Below are 18,819 nucleotides of genomic sequence, written 5' to 3'. Positions count from 1 at the left end.
TCTCCGAATTGCTATTGAGAATAAACTTGGCGATATGGAGAGCCTGAGGGAGCGCCTGTATGCCCTAAACAAACTCGATGAACGCAGGCTGATGGCACAATGGGTGACAGACGTGGCCCAGCAACGAAGGAAACATTGGCACGACCAACACATTCGGCGGGCGAGGTTCACCCCGGGGCAGTTAGTCTTGAAATATAATGGACGAAACGAGATTAAGCCTGGCAAGTTCAAGGTCAAGTGGTTAGGCCCGTACAGGGTCCGAGAGGTCGTAGCAAACGGGTCCGTTAAACTCTGGACCCTCAACGGACAAAAAATTCCGGAGGTTGTCAATGGCTCAAAACTTAAAGTCTATCATCAGAGGCTGGAGGCAAGCAGGCAGCTCGACAATTGAAAAAAATAAAAAAAAAAATATATATATATATATATATATATTAAAAAAAAAAAAAAATTAAATTTGGGTCTGCCGTGCGGTGACCACCACGCGGTGGAACCACCGTGCGGTGTCCACCGCACCACCTACAACCCCCACCGGACAGCGCGAGGAGATAAAAAGAAAACACCGTGCAAACATCATAAGAGCACAGTTCATGATTCGCGTCTTGATGACATCCACAGGATTCGAAGCCACAGCGGCCACAAATCCGGCCCCAAAACTTGCAGTCACATGAGTACCGATTCCGTCTGCCATTAAACGATGCGAAAGAATGCTCTCCTTGAACTGGTCATAAGAAGCCAACTGCGAAGCCGTCACAATCATAGCCCTCTGCACCGTCAAAGCCGAACCAGTCCAGAGCGAAGTGACACCCTCCTGCCTAACCATTTGCGCCACCGCATCAGCAACACTTTTGTAATTCTGCCTCTGCTCCAAAGGCAGCCGTACGTCCGCCTGCATTCTCACCATCACCACATCCGCAGGGTTTCCCACAGCGGCCCCAATGCCACCGGCGAGCAAACCCGTCGCGATCTTCTAAAACAGGGGAAGAAACCCCAGAAAAGAGCGCCATGGAACCCTCGGAATGGAAGACGTGGATTATTACCGAGCACGGTTGACCTATTTGTGGGCGCGAGCAATTGCAGTAGCTGCATGGTTGTATACCATTGGCCGGGAGTGTATTGGTTGGCAGCTTGAGTCGTGAAGGAATTCAAGTCTTGCCGCGGGAGGTAGTTACACTCACTGCCACCGCACGGTCCCAGCTGCCAGGAGGTAATTAGGCCTGTACTGAAGGGGTTTTTCGCATCGGCAAAACCAAGAAGTAAGTATCAGGAAGAAGTTAATGGAGTCGGCAGGTAAAAGAAATTGGAAAAAACAGTTGCAGGATAGCAGCCATAGGAATAAGGATACGCGAGTTCTTCCTTCGGGTGTTCGCATAGCCGGTAACACAATGCACGCCAGGCAGAAGAGAAAGACACCACAGCAGCATGCCGCACGAGGGAAGAACGCATTGACTCCGCAGAATATCACCTTTGAGGGATTGAATGGGTCCGAATGCAGGAGGTGGTGGCAGGATACACCAGATGATGATTTGGTGAAGAAGAGCCTTCGGAAAGTAGGAGTGGAGTGGGCCATCCGAATGCCTGTGTTTGCTATCCGTGAGTATGAGGGAGCATTACGGTTCATGGTTGATACCTTTGATAGCCATTCACGGACGAGTACTTTTGAGGACCTTGGGAAGGATCTCACGATATCCTTCAAACCGGCAGATTTCACGAAAGTGTTTGGCATTCCAGGAGTACATGGAAAGAAAGTGGAATTGAAAGCTAAGAAGATGACGCGGGAGGAAAAAGAATATTGGATTAAACGAGTATCCCGAGACTTGACCACAGCAGAATTGGAGAGCATTGTTGATGCCACGAAGAGCCGTGGGATGCGTAGGTCTTTTGTTGCCGAGGGCCATTGGCGGTGCATAATGGACGTCCTCAAGAGCAGGTTGACAGGGTCTGGTAGGGCATCGGATATCGCTCTACCGCAGATCATATTGATGAATGAACTTCTGAATGGCGTTGTGTATGATTGGGCTACATTGTTATCAGAGCGGATGTGCGAGTTCTTGAGGATGGAGCATCGCACGTTCTACATGCCCCACTATGCCATCAGATTGTTTCTGGAGGCCACGCGAGAAGTAGTACCGGAGGCAGAATTGGAGATACAGCCGCAGAGACCATTGACTGTAGGTGAGCCTCCTATCATGCATTGGAGACACCTTGACATTGGCCATTCTTCCGTGAAACGGAAAAGGATAGTAGAGACCCCCTCGGCAGAACCTAATAGTGGAAGAGAGACTTCCAGCAGCGAAGAGGCTTCAGAGGAAGAGGATTCAGAGGAGGATAGTAGCAGTAGGGCGACAGAAGAGGGGAGGATGGAGCCTGCGGGGGAGCGAGTCTTGTTTGCGCCACCCTCACTACCACTTGGCACACTTGTGAGGTCATCCGCGGGAGTGGGAGGCACGTCGATTCTAGCTTTTGGGGAGGGCCGCACGCCCGTTGCACTTGGGCCCATGTAGCAGGTGGCATCACCTTCCATTGTACCACCTCCGCAGGCTAGTGCGCCACCCGCGGGACCGCCTCCGGCCATAGAGGCACGTACAGAAGGCATGGCGGAGTCGTGTGGATCACCGCAGCAAGTAGTGGCAGAGGAGGAGCACAGGGAGGTGGTCCACGCAGAGCCTCAGGTGCGGTTGGACGTTGTGGGATCCGAGGCAGTAGTGACTGTGTCTGCCTCTTTGTTGGAGGAGCCCCTGGATAGACACACTTTAGAGGTGGAGAGAGGCCCGGAGGTGTTGAGTACAGATCCATCGGTGGTGGCTATGGGGAGTTGGCTGACACGGCGATTTCAGATGACGGTGATGCCACCAATGGGAGCTGCTGTATTCTCACCTCGGCGAGAGCCTCTGACGGAGGTGGTAGACTTGGAGGATTCATCGGGTGAGACACAGGTACCAGCAGTAGGGCATGAGATAGGAGAAGTCGTCCCTGCTATCCAGGAGCAGGCAGGGGTAGAGGAGACACCTTTGTGCCAGCAGGATGCAGCAGTTTTGGTCCCACTCGAGCCCCCTGCACCTATATCGGGGTCCCAGCCTTCGGGGCAGGATGGGGAGGACATTGAGGCTTACTTAGCAGATATGGTGACGAGGGGTCGGCGAGTGGTGGCATCGGCTCAGACGCGAGCTTTGCAGCAGGTTGTGGAGGAATTAGAGCAGGTCCTCCAGTTTATGCGGGTAGGTTGTTCTACAGCTTTTTCTACATGCTTTGAGTCACAAGGGTGGCCAACTATTCAGACAGATGCAATGCTCGAGGCTTGGAGTGTGCCTCAGCCCGTCGTGGAGAGTAGGGTGACTACTCTCGTCCGACAGATTGAGCAGGTTTACAGGGATGCCTACTATGCACTGCGGCAGACGCAGCATGAGTCCGCGGTCCGCGAGGCTGCTCGTGTAGAAATAGAGAGAGATCTCGCCAGACAGCAGGCTTCGTGGGCAGCCGAGAGGACGCAGTTGTTAGCACAGCTTGAGACACCCCGTGCAGAGAAGGTTGCGGTTGACATCCGCCTGTTGGAGGAGCAGAGTGCGCGGAGCCTTGTGCAACAGGAGTTGGATGCTGTTACTGCAGAGCGGGGTTTGTTGCAGACTCAGTTGGTCGGTATGACAGAGTCCGCGGATACCAAGGAGAAGGAGTTGCTGGAAGCTGCGCATATGGTGAAGACGGCTTTAGAGAAGGTGTTGGTGGCGGAGCGGGATGTGGCAGCACGCACTCAGCAGGTTTATGACCTCCGCGCCCGCCTGGCGGCCCAGACACCAGCATCCCAGCCTTCGACTTCAAGGACGCTTCCTTAGCACCCTCCTTGACTTTGTTTGGGTGTATATATGCATTGTCTCCATTTTGTTGTTAGTCGTCGGAGACTTCTTCTTTTTTGGGGGGGATGATGTTATCGGAAAATATGTATGTTTAGTAATGTTGATTATTGATAGTCAGTTAGCCGACGGGTAGGTAGTTGGAGTCGCGACAGTTGTGTCGCACCCCTTCGGCTATCATATATTGTACCACCTCCGGGTGTTGGAGGGGATGTAATATTGACGACAGATTATAATATGAACATCTTTTGACATTAATGGAAAGCTTATTCTGGTACTTCCTTTGTAATTGCATTGTGCATTGCTGTTCAGTTTCTGTATTCTTCCTGTTTACCCAGTGAGGTAAACACTATGTACAGGCAATTAATTGGGTCCCTGATGTATTTAGTTAACACTAGACCAAATATTTGTTATGCGGTGAGTGCACTTAGTGAGTTCATGAGTGAACCTAGACAGATACATCTAGTTGCAGTCAAGCATATCTTGAGATACTTGTGTGGCATAGTTGGATATGGCTTGAAATACTCTTCCAGTATGGACCTGATTCTTGAAGGATATTCTGATTTTGATTGGGCAGGGAGTGTTACTGATCGGAAGAGCACTTCTGGTTGTTGCTTTAGTTTGGGATTTGCTATGATTTCCTGGTGTAGCAGGAAGCAATCTTCAGTAGCTCCAAGCACTGCAGAGGCAGAATACATTGCAGCATGTGTAGCAACTCGCGAAGCAGTGTGGCTTCGTAATCTCCTTGCAGGAATGTTTGGTCAATCATTGGAGCCTACCATCATACATTGTGATAACCAAAGCTGTGTAAAGCTTTCAGTCAATCCAGTATTTCATGACAGAACGAAACATGTAGAGATTCAGTACCACTATATCAGAGATATGGTACAAAGGAATGTTGTTCAGTTGAGATACATTTGTATTGAGGAACAAACAACTGACATTTTCACCAAGCCTCTTGCGAAAGTGAAATTTGTGCATTTTCGAGACAAGCTTGGAATTGTGGAAAATGAATCTCTTGTTGAGAGGGAGTCTCAACATCAGTAATTACCTGATATGTATTATTATGCATTCTTCTCTGTGAGAGAAGTTTGAGGTGCGTGGAAAATGAAGCTCTTGTTGAGAGGGAGTCTCAACATCAGTAATTACCTAATATGTATTATTATGCATTCTTCTCTGTGAGAGAAGTTTGAGGTGCAAGCCCTTGTCATGCATTCTTCTCTGTGAGAGAAGTTTGAGGTAATAGCCCTTGTCATGCATTCTTCTTTGTGAGAGAAGTTTGAGGTATCAGCCCTTGTCGTGCATTTTTCTCTGTGAGAGAAGTTTGAGGTATCAGCCCTTGTCGTGCATTCTTCTTTGTGAGAGAAGTTTGAGGTATCAACCCTTGTTGTGCATTCTTCTCTATGAGAGAAGTTTGAGGTTCCAGCCCTTGTTCCACTCTCTGCGACTAGGCATGGTGGATCCACACTCTGCGAGTAGGTATGGTGGATGTCATGGTCCTGCACTTGTGCATACTTACTTTCTGAGAGTAGCCATGATGAATGTGACTATGTGACTCAGTCATCAAGAAGGATTCATCCCTAAGCTAAGAGGGAGTGTTGATGAAATAGCTTCGATCGATATCCTTCTTAACTAAACGACATAACTAATTGGCCTAATTGGCCTATCGGCTTTAGACAAATTAAATAGTTGAATATAAAATGATTAAAGTAAAACACGATTTGCATATTCATTAAATATATAGAGTCACATAAATCCTGTCAACCTCAGGAGTCGTGATTAATAAACCGATGTGTAATTAAACTTAACAAATGCAAAACGTGTGATTGGAAACCAACATTTGAAGAGTTGCGATGGTTGAAAACTCTCTCAATCGGGTATATTTATGAAGGTTTGTATTCTTATCCAATGTATAGAAAGCAGATAGTCGGTGATTATTAGATTATTCATAGCAGATAGTTCGTGGAAATTGTATATCACTCGGCATACACCTCATGGAGATTGCATAGCAGATTGAAGACATATATAATAGTTCGTTGATAGTGTATGATTGAAGAAGACAATCTGCAACAGGTTGAGGATCAACAAAGGAATACCTATTCCTTATTGTAGATCAGATATTTCACATATTATATTATTAATATATATAGCTTCAAGAGTGAAGCCAAATCCTTTGTAAAATCTCTTCACACATTTGAAATATTAAAGTCATATTTAATTGCTGGGTTTTTCACCTTTAAGAGGGAGGTTTTCCCAGGGTAATATCTGTGCATTATTGTGTTACCTAATCTGATCAGAAAACTTAACAGACTCCTCTAAACCATCTAAGCTCATGGGTAACATCAAATTACTCCTTTCAACAAGTTGACACAAACCCAGAAAGAAGTGACAAAAGAACTGCTAGAGAACCTAAAAAATAGGGACATTACAGAATTCTCTCATAGATGAGGAGGCGATGAAGAGAGGTTTCATGAAGAACATTGAGAAGATGTCAAATGCAAAGAAAGCAACATACATCAAACACTGTAGACAAAATTAGTAAAACTCAGAGTTACATAAGTCTAGCACAAAAAGATAAAGAACTTTAGTGTAGACACCTAAAATCAACCACATCCTAACAACATCACTTTCACCACTTTTGACACCATTCTAGACCCCATCATGACCACACTCACATCGTCTCAACAATAATTAATTAAATATATTATTTATTTAATTAACTAGGACAATCCTCTAATATTCTCTCTCTCACCACATATTAATTAAATAAATCATATTTATTTAATTAAACTAAGCATATTAATTAAATAAATCATATTTATTTAATTAAACTAACATCCTACATCCATTTTGCCTAATTGAATAAATAATCTAATTATGTGATTAATTAGCATAGATCCCCAAACCTATTCTAATCCCCCATCAATGGGACAATCGTGTCACATTCACAATTTAAAATTAAAAGAAATACAAATCATCATTTCGAAATAAAGTCAACATTCAATCCTAACCATCACATCAACAAAACTAATCCTAGCCATTCATCTCCAACCACATTTGACCCAAATTCGAAATAATTTATAATCCCAACCATTCTAATCAAATGTTATGTCCCCTTTCTAGCCAATTAACCTATGATTTGACGTTAGACTATTCTTAGATGATCTTGTGGGCTAACCAAGACATTTAAGGGATCGGTGTAATGTCCCCATTTTTTGAGGCTGAATAATTTAATTAATTAAGTTGTCCCAATTAATGATATTTCTTAAAGGATAGCTTAATTGATTATTTTAATTAAAAGTATTAAGTTAATTATTTATAAAGTTATCAAATAAATAAAAATTAAAAAAAGTGACTTTATATTTAATTAATTTAATAAAGTGACTTAAGTTAATATAATATCATAAAAGTCACTTAAGTTAAAATAATATTATTTCTAGAAGCTTCTTGAAAGGTTGGAGAAAAAGTATAAAAGGAGGTCAAGTTAAGCTTCTAATCATCCAGGATTTTATATTTGATTTGGAGTTCTTGTATGGAGAAGGAACCAGTTTGGGTTTCTGCCATTTTTTAGCCTTTGGGAACAGAAACTCTCATAGGTTAAGCAATTTTGAGGCTGTGAAACTATCAGCTGAGATTTGTTAAAGATTATAACTTCAGTAGATATCATGCTGCCGTGCTCCTCCTATTTGAGTTCCTTCTTCTACAGCTGGAGATGGTTCCATTCCTTCTTCTTGGTTTGTATTCTTTATAGCTGCCACCGACTTGTATTTTCTGGAATTCGGTTCCTTTATTTAAGTTCACCAACTCATTGTGTGTGTCAGTGTGTAACTAACACTGTTCTTTTTTATTTATCTTCCACCTTCTTCTTGAGGAGTTAACGGGTTTGAAGCATATTATTTATTCGTGTGCCATGGGTCATTATAAGATGGTGATCGATATTCTTTGAATGGTCTTCTGCTGGGACCTTGTATCTGATTTTCTGAGTGGATCATTTATGTTCAGCTGTGAACATTTGGGTGTGCAGATTCATTCTATTGCATCTCCTTCTACATTATTTGTAAGCAGTATTCTGATAGTTGACTTCTATTTGAGCATTATCAATCATTGATAAAATGATTGTCTTCTAAGTGTGAGAGACAAGGACTTGTGAATGCTGGAAATGTGCCCAGTAAACAATAACAAACCTTGAGCAGCGAATGGTGAATGGTGTTATTAATGTGGTGCTGAAGCTGTCCAAAGTGCATAAGAACTGAGTCGCACAAGGCTGTAGAAGACTTCAGACTGCCGTTCCTGCACTGGGAGTGCTGTACCAGGAGCTAGGAGGCCGTACTGGCAGTAGGCATTGCTGTACGTGGCCAAGAGGAAGGGTTTTATGTGAGTGAAGCTGCTGTTATAAACAGTGATCAATATTGTATTCCAGAGCAGCGATTTGGTGTGCAGACCCTTGTTGTTGTTGTTCTTAATTGAGAAATCAGAACATTATTCACTGTTTCAGTTTTAGAATCATGGTGTTGAATAAACATTATATATATATTTGGTTCATGAATGTTGTGAAGTTGCAATATAGATAAATTCTGTGTTGTACTGTGTTTGCCAATACTATCTATACCTTGTCCAAACAACTACAAACTCAACAAACAAGCAACTGTAAACTTAGAACAAACCAAATTAATGAACAGCTTGCAAACAAACTGTTTAAAACAAAAATCAGAGGTCAGTAAGGAGGCATCTTACATGAAATCATTCATAACCCTCCATCCACCAACCACTAGCATTAAATCCCTTCTCCCTCTCAAATTCAAATTCGGATATTCTCTCTAGCAGTCATATCCATCCATCCAAAATCAGTCACAGCCCTCCATTTATCATCATCAAATCTATAAATCAAGCAATCCTTAAGCCATTTTTAAGGAAAAAGATTGGATGCAATAAGGTATGCTACACAATTGGGCAACCACACTCTGATTCAACAATCAACCATCACCTGGAGTTGGAGCACAACACCTAGGTCATCAAAGGTTTAAATTGTAAGAGGTTTCATGCTTTTTGTTATTATTTGCATTTCTTTTGCTCTAATCTGAGGTGCATGCTTTTTATAGGATAGGATTCACTTTTTGATATTTGTTTCTTACTGTTTTAACTTTTTAGTGTTCACATCTGACATAGAAGAACTCAATGAATTGGTGGCATTTGTATAGGTCTCCATCATTGATACACACAGAGACCATTCATTTCTTACAACAATTTTGTAGTTTATCTGCTGTTAAGAGGAAATAATCTACATATAGCTCTATTTTCTCTATCAAGACAAACAAGCTTAACTCTAAGAAACTGAAGAAGCTTGCGGCTATGACTGTGTGCATATGAGTCTAGCAATAGGGTAGGATATATATCCTAAGGAGCCAATGCAGATTGATGACGATCACATTGGACACAAAGGGTTTAGTTAGGTTCCCATTGCACAACTAAACAAGTCTAGCAATTCCATTTATGGGGAGTATTCCATGGCATTTACAGCAAAAAATGAATTAGATTAGCCTTGTATTTTGTGTGTAATTTGTACTTCATATCTTGAACTTGTTGAATATTAATATTATACTACAAATGCTTATTGTTGATCACTGAATCATTTAGTTGTCAAATTGTCAATGTAACCTTCAGCACTTTGTACAAATTTAGCATCTTTTACTATTTTTTGAACTGACTTTTTCAAATATTATTTTTTATAGAATTTTTAATTGCTACCCACCACTGAGCCCCGGCCCCTACTGGCCCCAAAAGCCAAAAAAATGTCATTCCCAAAACCACACCCCCAAATCCCCCTGGCCCCAAAACTCAGAGAAACACTCATGAGAAGCTTCTTGGATTTCAGAAGTGGAATAAAGTGACCTTCAGTTCTCCCTTACCTGTTGTGAACATGCACAAATTTGTAAAGATTTAAGCTCTTCAGGACCTTCAACCTATTTGGTTGGATTTTTCTTCAAGAAGATCATTGTATAGGATGATAAGCTGATTAACTTTTTCCTGGAAGGAAAGAAATGAATGTATAAGGGTGTAGAGGGCTGTATATCTGCCTTCAGCACATATGCAACCTGCCACTTCTGCTTCCCTCTTTCTCCTCTTTCTCCAGTTAACCTTTTCTCAGTATGTAGATATTGGAACAATTAATGTAGGAAAAAATCAAGCATCATACTTTTCTGCATATGATGAAATTTCTGAAGCTTTATGGAATTCTGATGACTAGGAGAGTAGAAAAAAATTATGAAGGATGCGTCCGGCCTGATTCCTATTCATTATGCTCATTGAATGAGAAGTATTGTGAAAGGTTAGCACCTGTTGAGAAAGGTTTGTGGTAGGTTTCAAGCAAGGAATCCGTTTATTAGTCTCAATCCTTCTTCTACTCATACCACTCTATTTCTAAGTATTCACTCTCCAGTACCCTAGCTGTATTTGTTTCAAATGGCATCTTCAGCAGGTAGTGAAGGAGATATGCCAAAGGGAGGTAGTAGTGGGGATGACAAAGTGAAGGCCAAAGGGAACATATTTTTTGTCTATCACCCTGAAATTGAGAAAAGAAAGAGAGCATCCAATGTGACTGTTAAAGAGATGGAACTGGATATTACCTATTTCACCAATAATAGGATCCAGAAAACTAAACTCAGCATATAGGTTCGCAATATGTTTGAATGTACTCAAGACTTGAAGGAGCTAGAAGGACCGACTTGAGGAAAGTCATTAGAGAAATGATGCCTAACCCAAGAGGAACCTTTGAGAAAAAGAATATTTTTGAAGCTGGTGCAAATCTATCTATTACAGGAATCCTTTTTGAAGCAGGAGGTAACTATTTATTGCACCAGTACCACAATGATCTGGAGGAATCCTTATCAAATTGACATAGAGAAATCTACAGTTAACTCTTCAGGATTCTTGTCCGAATGAGATCCCTTCAGGAAATAATAATTCTGTTGGCATGCTGCTTTGACTTATTTTTTCTTGACTACCTGATGAAGCTCTTCACACCATATGAGGGAGAACCCTCAAGATTAAGAACTGATCAAAGTTGAATCCTCAGATAACGATTAAAAAGAAGCCAAAGAGGCTTTAACTTCAAACTTGGATATTCATATAACCCTCAAAAATTAATCTATATGATATGCATTTTTTAAGAGTTCCCATTAAGGACAAGCAGGTGCTGAATCTATACTGGCATTGATAACAGTGCTGGGCCATGTAGACCTGCTTCTGATTTTATTATAAATCGCATCCTTGTTTCTCCATCCAGGATTTTGGTGGAAGAGAACTTGCATATTTAGTTTCTTCTTTTGCAATCCATTTTCCTGTTTATTCTTCGTTTTAAGATGGAAGGCTTTATGTCAAACCCAGATAGTTTTTGCAGCCTGATTTGGAAGCACAAGTCTAAGCTGAAACCTCTTTACTAAGAGTCAAGGACTGAAGGTTATCCATTCCACCAAAGTCACTTGAGGCACGATTCATCCCTTATGATGTCGAGGGCCTTGCATTCAGCAAGACTTGATCCTTGGTAGGCTCATTCAGAACCATTCAATTTCACCAGCAAACCAAGGGCTCTTTGATGTTTATCTTATTTTGTGTACAAAGCAGATATGAAAAACAAATAGAGGTAATGCAATGTTGAGAGAAAATAGCAATGTCTGTTTGGATCATGACAGAGAAGCAAGATGTGGAAGGGCTTTCAATTTACCGTATTCCTTTTAGGTTTCTCATTTTTTGCTTTGAACCAGAATGTGAGAAGTTTGTGAACTTGATGGGGCTTCTTGGCCCGCAAGACCCTAAATTAGGAGTATGATATAATTATTGTAAGTTTCTGAGTGCATGAGAGAGGATAAATAATGCATATTCAGTATCGTGGGCTGTTTCTGTTGGCACCTGTGTTAGAAAGAGGAGGATTGAAAATCACTTGTAGATTTTCATAAGCTTGATGGGAATTAGAAATGCTGTTTTATTTGGGGAATACGCTAATATTCAGTTTCACAGAAGCCTTCGTATTTGCTGTTAACTGTTAGAACTTAGATCTTTTCATTCCATAAGCACTTTGACTGAGAAAAGTTAAATGTATATGAGTTCAGAAAAAAATCTGATTTACTTTAGGCATTGTCCAGCCATCCAGCCATTTTATCTCCATCAATTTAATAAATAAGGTTGTCTTTCTTTGGGTAAGCCACTTGGCCTTTTGGTGGGTTTGGAGCCTTTTAAAATAAGGTATACTGAGCTGAAATACATAGTATATACTAGATATTATCTCAAGAAAATTGATTCAGCTCATACTAACATATGTATACAATTTTGTTTGCATTGCAGTGTTTATCTATCTGCTAGTAACATTGCATTTCAGGGCCTGTTCAATGGCCAATATCACCCTCAATTGTCACTAGGCCAGTTGTACCACAGATTTAATATGGCTTAGTTATAATATTTAATTCTAGTTTAGAAGTAAGAACTTCTGGAGAAATTGCACTTTTTGTTTACATCAAAGTTTGGGGATTGCACTCCATGATCCATCATCAAGATGATAGCAAATGATAGCAGAATTGTAAAAGTAGCCCCTTGAAAATGCTCAGGAAGAAACAGAATGTAATCCAAAATATTGATGTTAAAAAAAGAGATCTTCAAAAAGCCCTTAATCTCAATCTAATAAACTGTGAAAACTTTATGCCCCCACCTAGGTAGTGTGAATATTTGAGAGAGAAATCAGCATACTCAAGACAGCAACTATATTCTAATTGACAGCGACTATGCCCAGAAAGCAATTAGGTTAAAGCGGTGATCATAAGGTAGCAAATTAATTAAGAAATAAGAATTGAGTCAAGGCAGCTATCCTGTATTGTTTAGAATTAATTAGTCAGGGGCACATGGAAGAGACACCATTCTTTGAAAAGAATGGTAGCCGCCTAAGAGACACAACCTTTCAGCGAAATGGAAGGGTATTTAAGAAGGAAGGGATCATTCCAAAGGCGTCAAATAGAAGAACAAAAATGGAAGTAATCGAAGAAGAACAAGCAATCATTTGGAGAAGAGCATCCATAGGATTGAACATCTACAGCAGTCATCCAATCAGACAAAGATTATTGTGAACAGCAGAGACAAGCAAAGGATCAGACCTGTAATAGATCAGCTCCAGATTCCTCATGTCAAACAACTAATAGCATTAATAACTATTGTGTGGGCAAATTCTAGGGTAAATCAAGAAGGGGGCATTACAATTGGTATCAGAGCAATCCTTCCTGCCATCCTGTGTTAGGTAGTTGATGCAACCCAGCCAAAGGGCTCAAAGGACTTTGCATCCGCCAATCCTACACCAAACAACACAATGGGCGAACAAATGGGCACAAATTGAGGACCTTCATGGAGCAAACCACTCAAGCTCTCATGGAACAAAATGAGAGAAATGAAAGAACAACCCAACTTCTCCTCCAAGCCATTCAAAATATGAGTAGCAATAATTTTCAACCCAGCCAAACCAATGGGAGGGATACCAACTCCAACCACTCCAAAAATAACATGTCACAAAGGGTATCAAACCCTAGGCCAACAAGACCTCCCTTCCTACCTAGGGAAGAACACATAGAAGAGGAAGAAGCAAATATTCCAACCATGGATAATATTGATGAAATTGTAGAAGCATACTCAAGACTTAATCCCAAATTCAGGAGAATGTCTCTTTTAGGGATTACTGTAATGCTAAAGTGCAACTATCTCTAGTAGGGAAAGAAAACAACCCAACAAAGATTTGAAACAAAGGATAAGTAAAATAACCCTTTCTAATTTTGATGGATCTGGGAAAGTCACGACACATTCAAGGGTCCAAAAGATAGACACCTACCTCTCACGTAGTCCCATGACAAAGGAAGATGCTGTAAATTTTGCCATACTCCACTTAGAAGGAACAGTCCATGATTGGTGGCATCATAGCTTTATTACCCAAGGCCACCAACATATAACAACATATGATGAATTCCACTCAAAAACTTGTCCAAAGTGATGCAGGAGCATCCCCGGTTCACAGCAATCTTGCATCAACCAAAAACATTTTCCTTTTTGTTTTGTTTTCTGTTTGCAGTTTCAGATTTCCTTTCCGTGTGTCCCGGTTTTGGCTCACCAGATCTTGTGGAGTTGGATTCTACTTGAAGACTTGATCATCCTTCTTGCTCTCAGACCGCATCGCATTTGGATCACTTTCCAGCAAGATATCGCTACCGGTTTCCTTGACAGTTTATTGTTACCGGTTGTTCCTTTGTTACCGGTTGCCTGAGACCTATTATGGTGATCTACCGGAACCCATTCTGAAGCTTGTGGAGCCTTGAACGTTGATCTCGATGTTTCTTGGCGTGTGGCCAACCTTCTACATTTCATCCTTCGGATTTTCCGGAGGAATCTCTTGGCGGAGGCTGACCTTTGTTAATTTCATGTTAGGTCTTATTCTTTGGGTTTTGATCCCTTTTGGGCCGACCGGGTCCTTTGGATCGATATATATATTTGTAATTATGCTTTAGAATGTAATCAAGAAAAGTCAGAGAATTAGACATCTAGATTGTGCATAGAAGATAGATCTTTCAATTCAAGGTCCCGGTTGTGACCTATTCTACCAAGCATGTGTGTCGGTATGTTGTAACCTAGTTGTTACCAGTTGGATGTAATCAAATTTCATGCAATAAAATAACCTGTTTTGCATTGCCTCCATCATATCTATGTGTTTCTGTTGTGCTGACCGGTCCGGATTGATCTCTTTGAGGTCCCTCCTTACCGGTGACTGCTTCACAAAGGTTTGATCAAAAACACCTAGAGTGTTACTTTAAGGAGCTAACTCAAATAAGGTAACATGGAACCGTAGAAGAGTATGACACTAAATTCCAAAACCTTTTAGTTATGGTACCCGAAGTATCTCAAAGTAGACTTGCCTACTTATTTGTCGAGAGATTAAAAGAAACTATTTGTGGCTTAGTAAGTGCCCTCGATCCTACATCTCTTGACGATGCAATCCAAAAAGCACTAAATTTGGACATTACACCTACAAAGGACAAATACCATACAAAGAAACAACCTTATCCCTTCTATCTTACAATGAAAGAGAGGAGCTCATAAACAAAGAACTTTGTTTCCAATGTAAGAGAAAATGAGAGCATGGACACGATTGTAAACAAGAAAAACTTAAAAGCCGACAAGAAGACCCAAAAGAGAAAGGTGTGCTTCAAATGCAAGGAAGAGAGGAGGCCAAGACACATGTGTAAACCAAATACATAATATAGAGGCAATGTCTGATGAAGAAGCAAAATGAAATCCAAGTAAGAAAACAATGCACGATGAGGAAGATCTTAGAGGCATCCAATCAAAAGAAGAAAGGACAATAAACAAGTGGAGCTTTGTGGAGGAGTCAATCTAGTAACTACAACACCCTTATATCCTCAAGATCTATGAGACGTATTAAGCAAAGGATTGAAGCATATTGGAGAAAATTTAATAAGCACGTGGGAGTAGCAAGATGGGGTCAAGCCCACTTTTTGACTCTAAATGGCTTATGAGTAGTAAGATGGGGTTAGGCTCACTTTCTAACTCTAAATGGCTTATGTGCAGCAAGATAGGGTTAGGCCCACCTTTTGGCTTTAAATGGGTTATAGACAGAAAGATGTGGTTAGGCCCACTTTCTAACTCTAAATGGCTTATGAGTAGCAAGATGGGGTTAAGCCCACTTTCTGGCTCTAAATGGCTTATGAGCAGCAAGATGAGGTTAGACCCACTTTCTGGCTCTAGAAGGCTTATGAACAACAAGATGGGGTTAGGCCCACTTTTTGGCTCTAAATGACTTATGAACAGCAAGGTGGGGTTAAGCCCCCTTCCCAGCTCATGGGAGTAGTAAGGCGGGGTTAGGCCCTCTTCCTACCCCTCGATGATTGACTATTGACTTAAAAGGATGAAGAGTGAATAGGGAAAGCAGATACGAACACCCCACTAGGTAGACCACCTCGAGTGGATGTCCAATGTGCCTGCCACTAAAACCAAGAGGGTAAGTGTCCGCTCTTGGGCTTAGTGCGGGGATGGTTTTGGGCAGACCTTATCATGCTTCCTCCTCCAAAACCTTTGATGCACTTGCCTATTGCAAATCAAAACACTTCTTTCTTTCTTCTTGATCCTGCCTGCCTTCAAGGTAAAAACAAATCAATGGGTGCATTCTAGTCAATAAGAAGGGATCTAGCAATATGTGTAGTTGTGTGTATGCTTCGTGTCTGCATATATTCATGTGTATTCTTTGTGTTTTTATGTGTATGATCCATGTTTGGTTCATACCTGATATGTTTTCAATGATTACTGTCAACATATTCCTATCATCATATTTCTATTTTTTATTTAATAAATAGTAACTTTGCTTGAGGACAAGCAAATTTTGGGAAGGGCGGACTGTAATGCACCCGCCTAGGTAGTATAAATATTTGAGACAGAAATCAGCATACTCAGGACAGTGACCATATTCCAATTGACAGCGATTATGACCAGAAAGCAATTAAGTTAAAGCAGCGATCATAAGGTAGCGAATTAATTAAGAAATAACAATTTGAGTCAAGGTAGCGATCCTTATGTTAAGAATTAATTAGTAAGGGGCACATGCATGAGACACCATTGTTTGGAAAGAATGGTAACCGCCTAAGAGACACAACCTCAGCGAAATAGAAGGGTGTTTAAGAAGAAGGAAGGTATCATTTCAAATCGAACAGCAGAACAAAAAGGGAAGTAAATCAAAGAAGAACAAGCAATCATTTGGAAAAGAGCATCCATAGGATCGAACATCTACAGCAATCATCCAATCAGGCAAAGATTATTGTGAACACCAGAGACAAGCAAAGGATCGGACCTGTAATAGATCAGCTCCAGATTCCTCATGTCAAACAGCTAATGGCAATAATAATTATTGTGTGGGCAAATTCTAGGGTAAATCAAGAAGAGGACATTCTAATATTGATGCCGGTCTGTTGTTTTAGGCTTGCAATATCCTACAAATAACCAATGTTGGATGTTTCTATGAGGAAACAAAATATCCTTTTTTCTGTATAGAACATGCAAAATGAAAATATCCTCAAACAAAAATCGGGGAGAAAGAGAGCCCATAATTACAGTTTAAGATATAATCTCATTTAAGTTTGAAATATCAAAGTGTGTGCATATCTGTATTCAGGTTTTGTCTAACGGAATAACATGTCTTAGTTTTATTTTTTACCATCCAAGTTTTCTGCTTTTGAGTTGCGAAATTCCAAAAATAAATTTGGTCTGACGAATCAGGATTAGTTACCGAGTCCAATCTTCTTTAAATAAGCACATTTTAACACACATTTAAAAAATTATAAAAGGTTATCCTTTTTTTTCCCTAGTAATTAAGGAGGATAGAAAATGCCTATGCACACGCCTACCTCATTACATTGACTCGTAAATGTGCTCTGAGCTCCATAAAAAGATCGTACATCTGACCCAAATCAGCAGCATTGCCATGGGAATAAAGCAATGTGAAGTGAGCATAAGGATGACGCCAATAAGTTGCCACTATTTTATTCCCTACTTTAGTATCCAGCACAGTAACATCCATATTGTTAACAGGAGGACTCCCAGTAATGTAAAATCTGTTGCCATCCTCATACACCTGATAAGTAGGTGGTTTGGGAGGGAAAAATGCAAATCTTGCAGCCACATTAGATGTCACATTGCCCATTATATTAGCACCAAAAATTTTCTCAATTCCACCACAATTTCCGGTGCTCAATTTCACCCCCCTCAATTCAAATTCTCCACCACTCAATTTATCCCGGCTTAATTCAAAAAATTAACATAAAAAATTCAAACACATATCCTGAATTCCCCCTGATGATAAACTACACAATCATAACCTACAAGGTCCCATGAACGCAGCCTAGCCTTGACCAAAACCAAGAAAACAAAAAGTATATTGCAAGCTTTCTCGTGACAGCAGAAGACAGAAACTCCTGTACAACAAAGGGAGACTGGAAATATGAAAAAATGTGTAACTCTAGTGGAATTAGAATATAAGATAAAAATCCCGACCTATAACGTTGCCAAAAGTTACAGCTCTAGACTGACCTTACCATCCCTAAAACCAAAATTAATATCATCAAAAGCCATTGCAAGCATGGAAGATTAACTCCTAAACACACCTAAACAGTATATTACAGACAATTTCGAACTCAATTGCGTGAACTCGAAGTCATTTACTTGTAAACGCAAATCCACGCAAAAAGACCAAACCGAATCCTTCTGCTACACAAATGCATATTTTTAAAACGATTGCGACCTCTCTCAAGCAAATATTGAACTCTAAAAACACACTGAAAAACAAAATACTTTCAATTTCTAAACATAAACTCCAAAAGAATTATTTACGAATAAAATGCACATAAAAACACAAATGACGGTCTTCGCTCAGAAATTTCTTTACAATTTTACTTGTAATTTTTCGGAGAGTGGAATTGTCCTATGGATCAAGATATTCTTGATAGCTTGCTTCTATTAAACCACAGAAAATCTCAGTTAACTGTAATCGTATTCGTCATCATTCCTCTGAGCAATTTCTGCCCTGAAGAATTCAGATATAAACTGAAATGTACGTTTGCTTTCAATCAGGTCCATGGTTCGACTCCCAAGGCTGATCATATCAAATTCCAGGGCTACGGCATTTTTTGTTCTTTGGGCCTTCTTCAGTTTTAAAGAACGACAAAAAATTCACAAAAGTGAATCGGACGGCTACGATGTAATTTATTATATTGGACGGCTACGATCTATTTGTATGTTAGATATTAGTCGGGAAAGATATACTGTCGCTCGGGTCTTTTCCGGACTTTTCCATATCAAGAAAATCCACTATTTAGCAACTCATTTGTGTGTTAATTTGATGCTCTGTTTTTGGGATGTGTGCTAATTTTGGGTTTTGGATGTTATTAAA

The 18,819-nt window shown here is 40.6% G+C and overlaps 1 protein-coding gene across 4 annotated transcripts in view; it reads right to left on the bottom strand.

Moving 5' to 3' along the window:
- The window catches only part of LOC131063761 (uncharacterized), a 131,044-nt gene extending 112,469 nt beyond the window's left edge, over positions 1 to 18,575 (bottom strand). For 2 of the 4 annotated variants that reach the window (XM_057997672.2, XM_057997674.2), the window contains exon 1: positions 17,279 to 18,574. In XM_057997672.2, coding sequence (XP_057853655.2) covers positions 17,279 to 17,574 — 296 coding nt within the window. In that variant the 5' untranslated portion in view covers positions 17,575 to 18,574. Of the gene's footprint in view, positions 1 to 17,278 lie in introns of all 4 variants that reach the window. The other 2 variants (XM_057997671.2, XM_057997670.2) reach the window with 2 other exon arrangements.
- Positions 18,576 to 18,819: the final 244 nt, after the last annotated feature.

The sequence above is a fragment of the Cryptomeria japonica genome, chromosome 5, assembly GCF_030272615.1.
Source record: "Cryptomeria japonica chromosome 5, Sugi_1.0, whole genome shotgun sequence".
NCBI lineage: Eukaryota > Viridiplantae > Streptophyta > Pinopsida > Cupressales > Cupressaceae > Cryptomeria > Cryptomeria japonica.
Note: the sequence above shows the minus strand (reverse complement) of the source record. Positions and strands in the feature narration are given on the sequence as shown.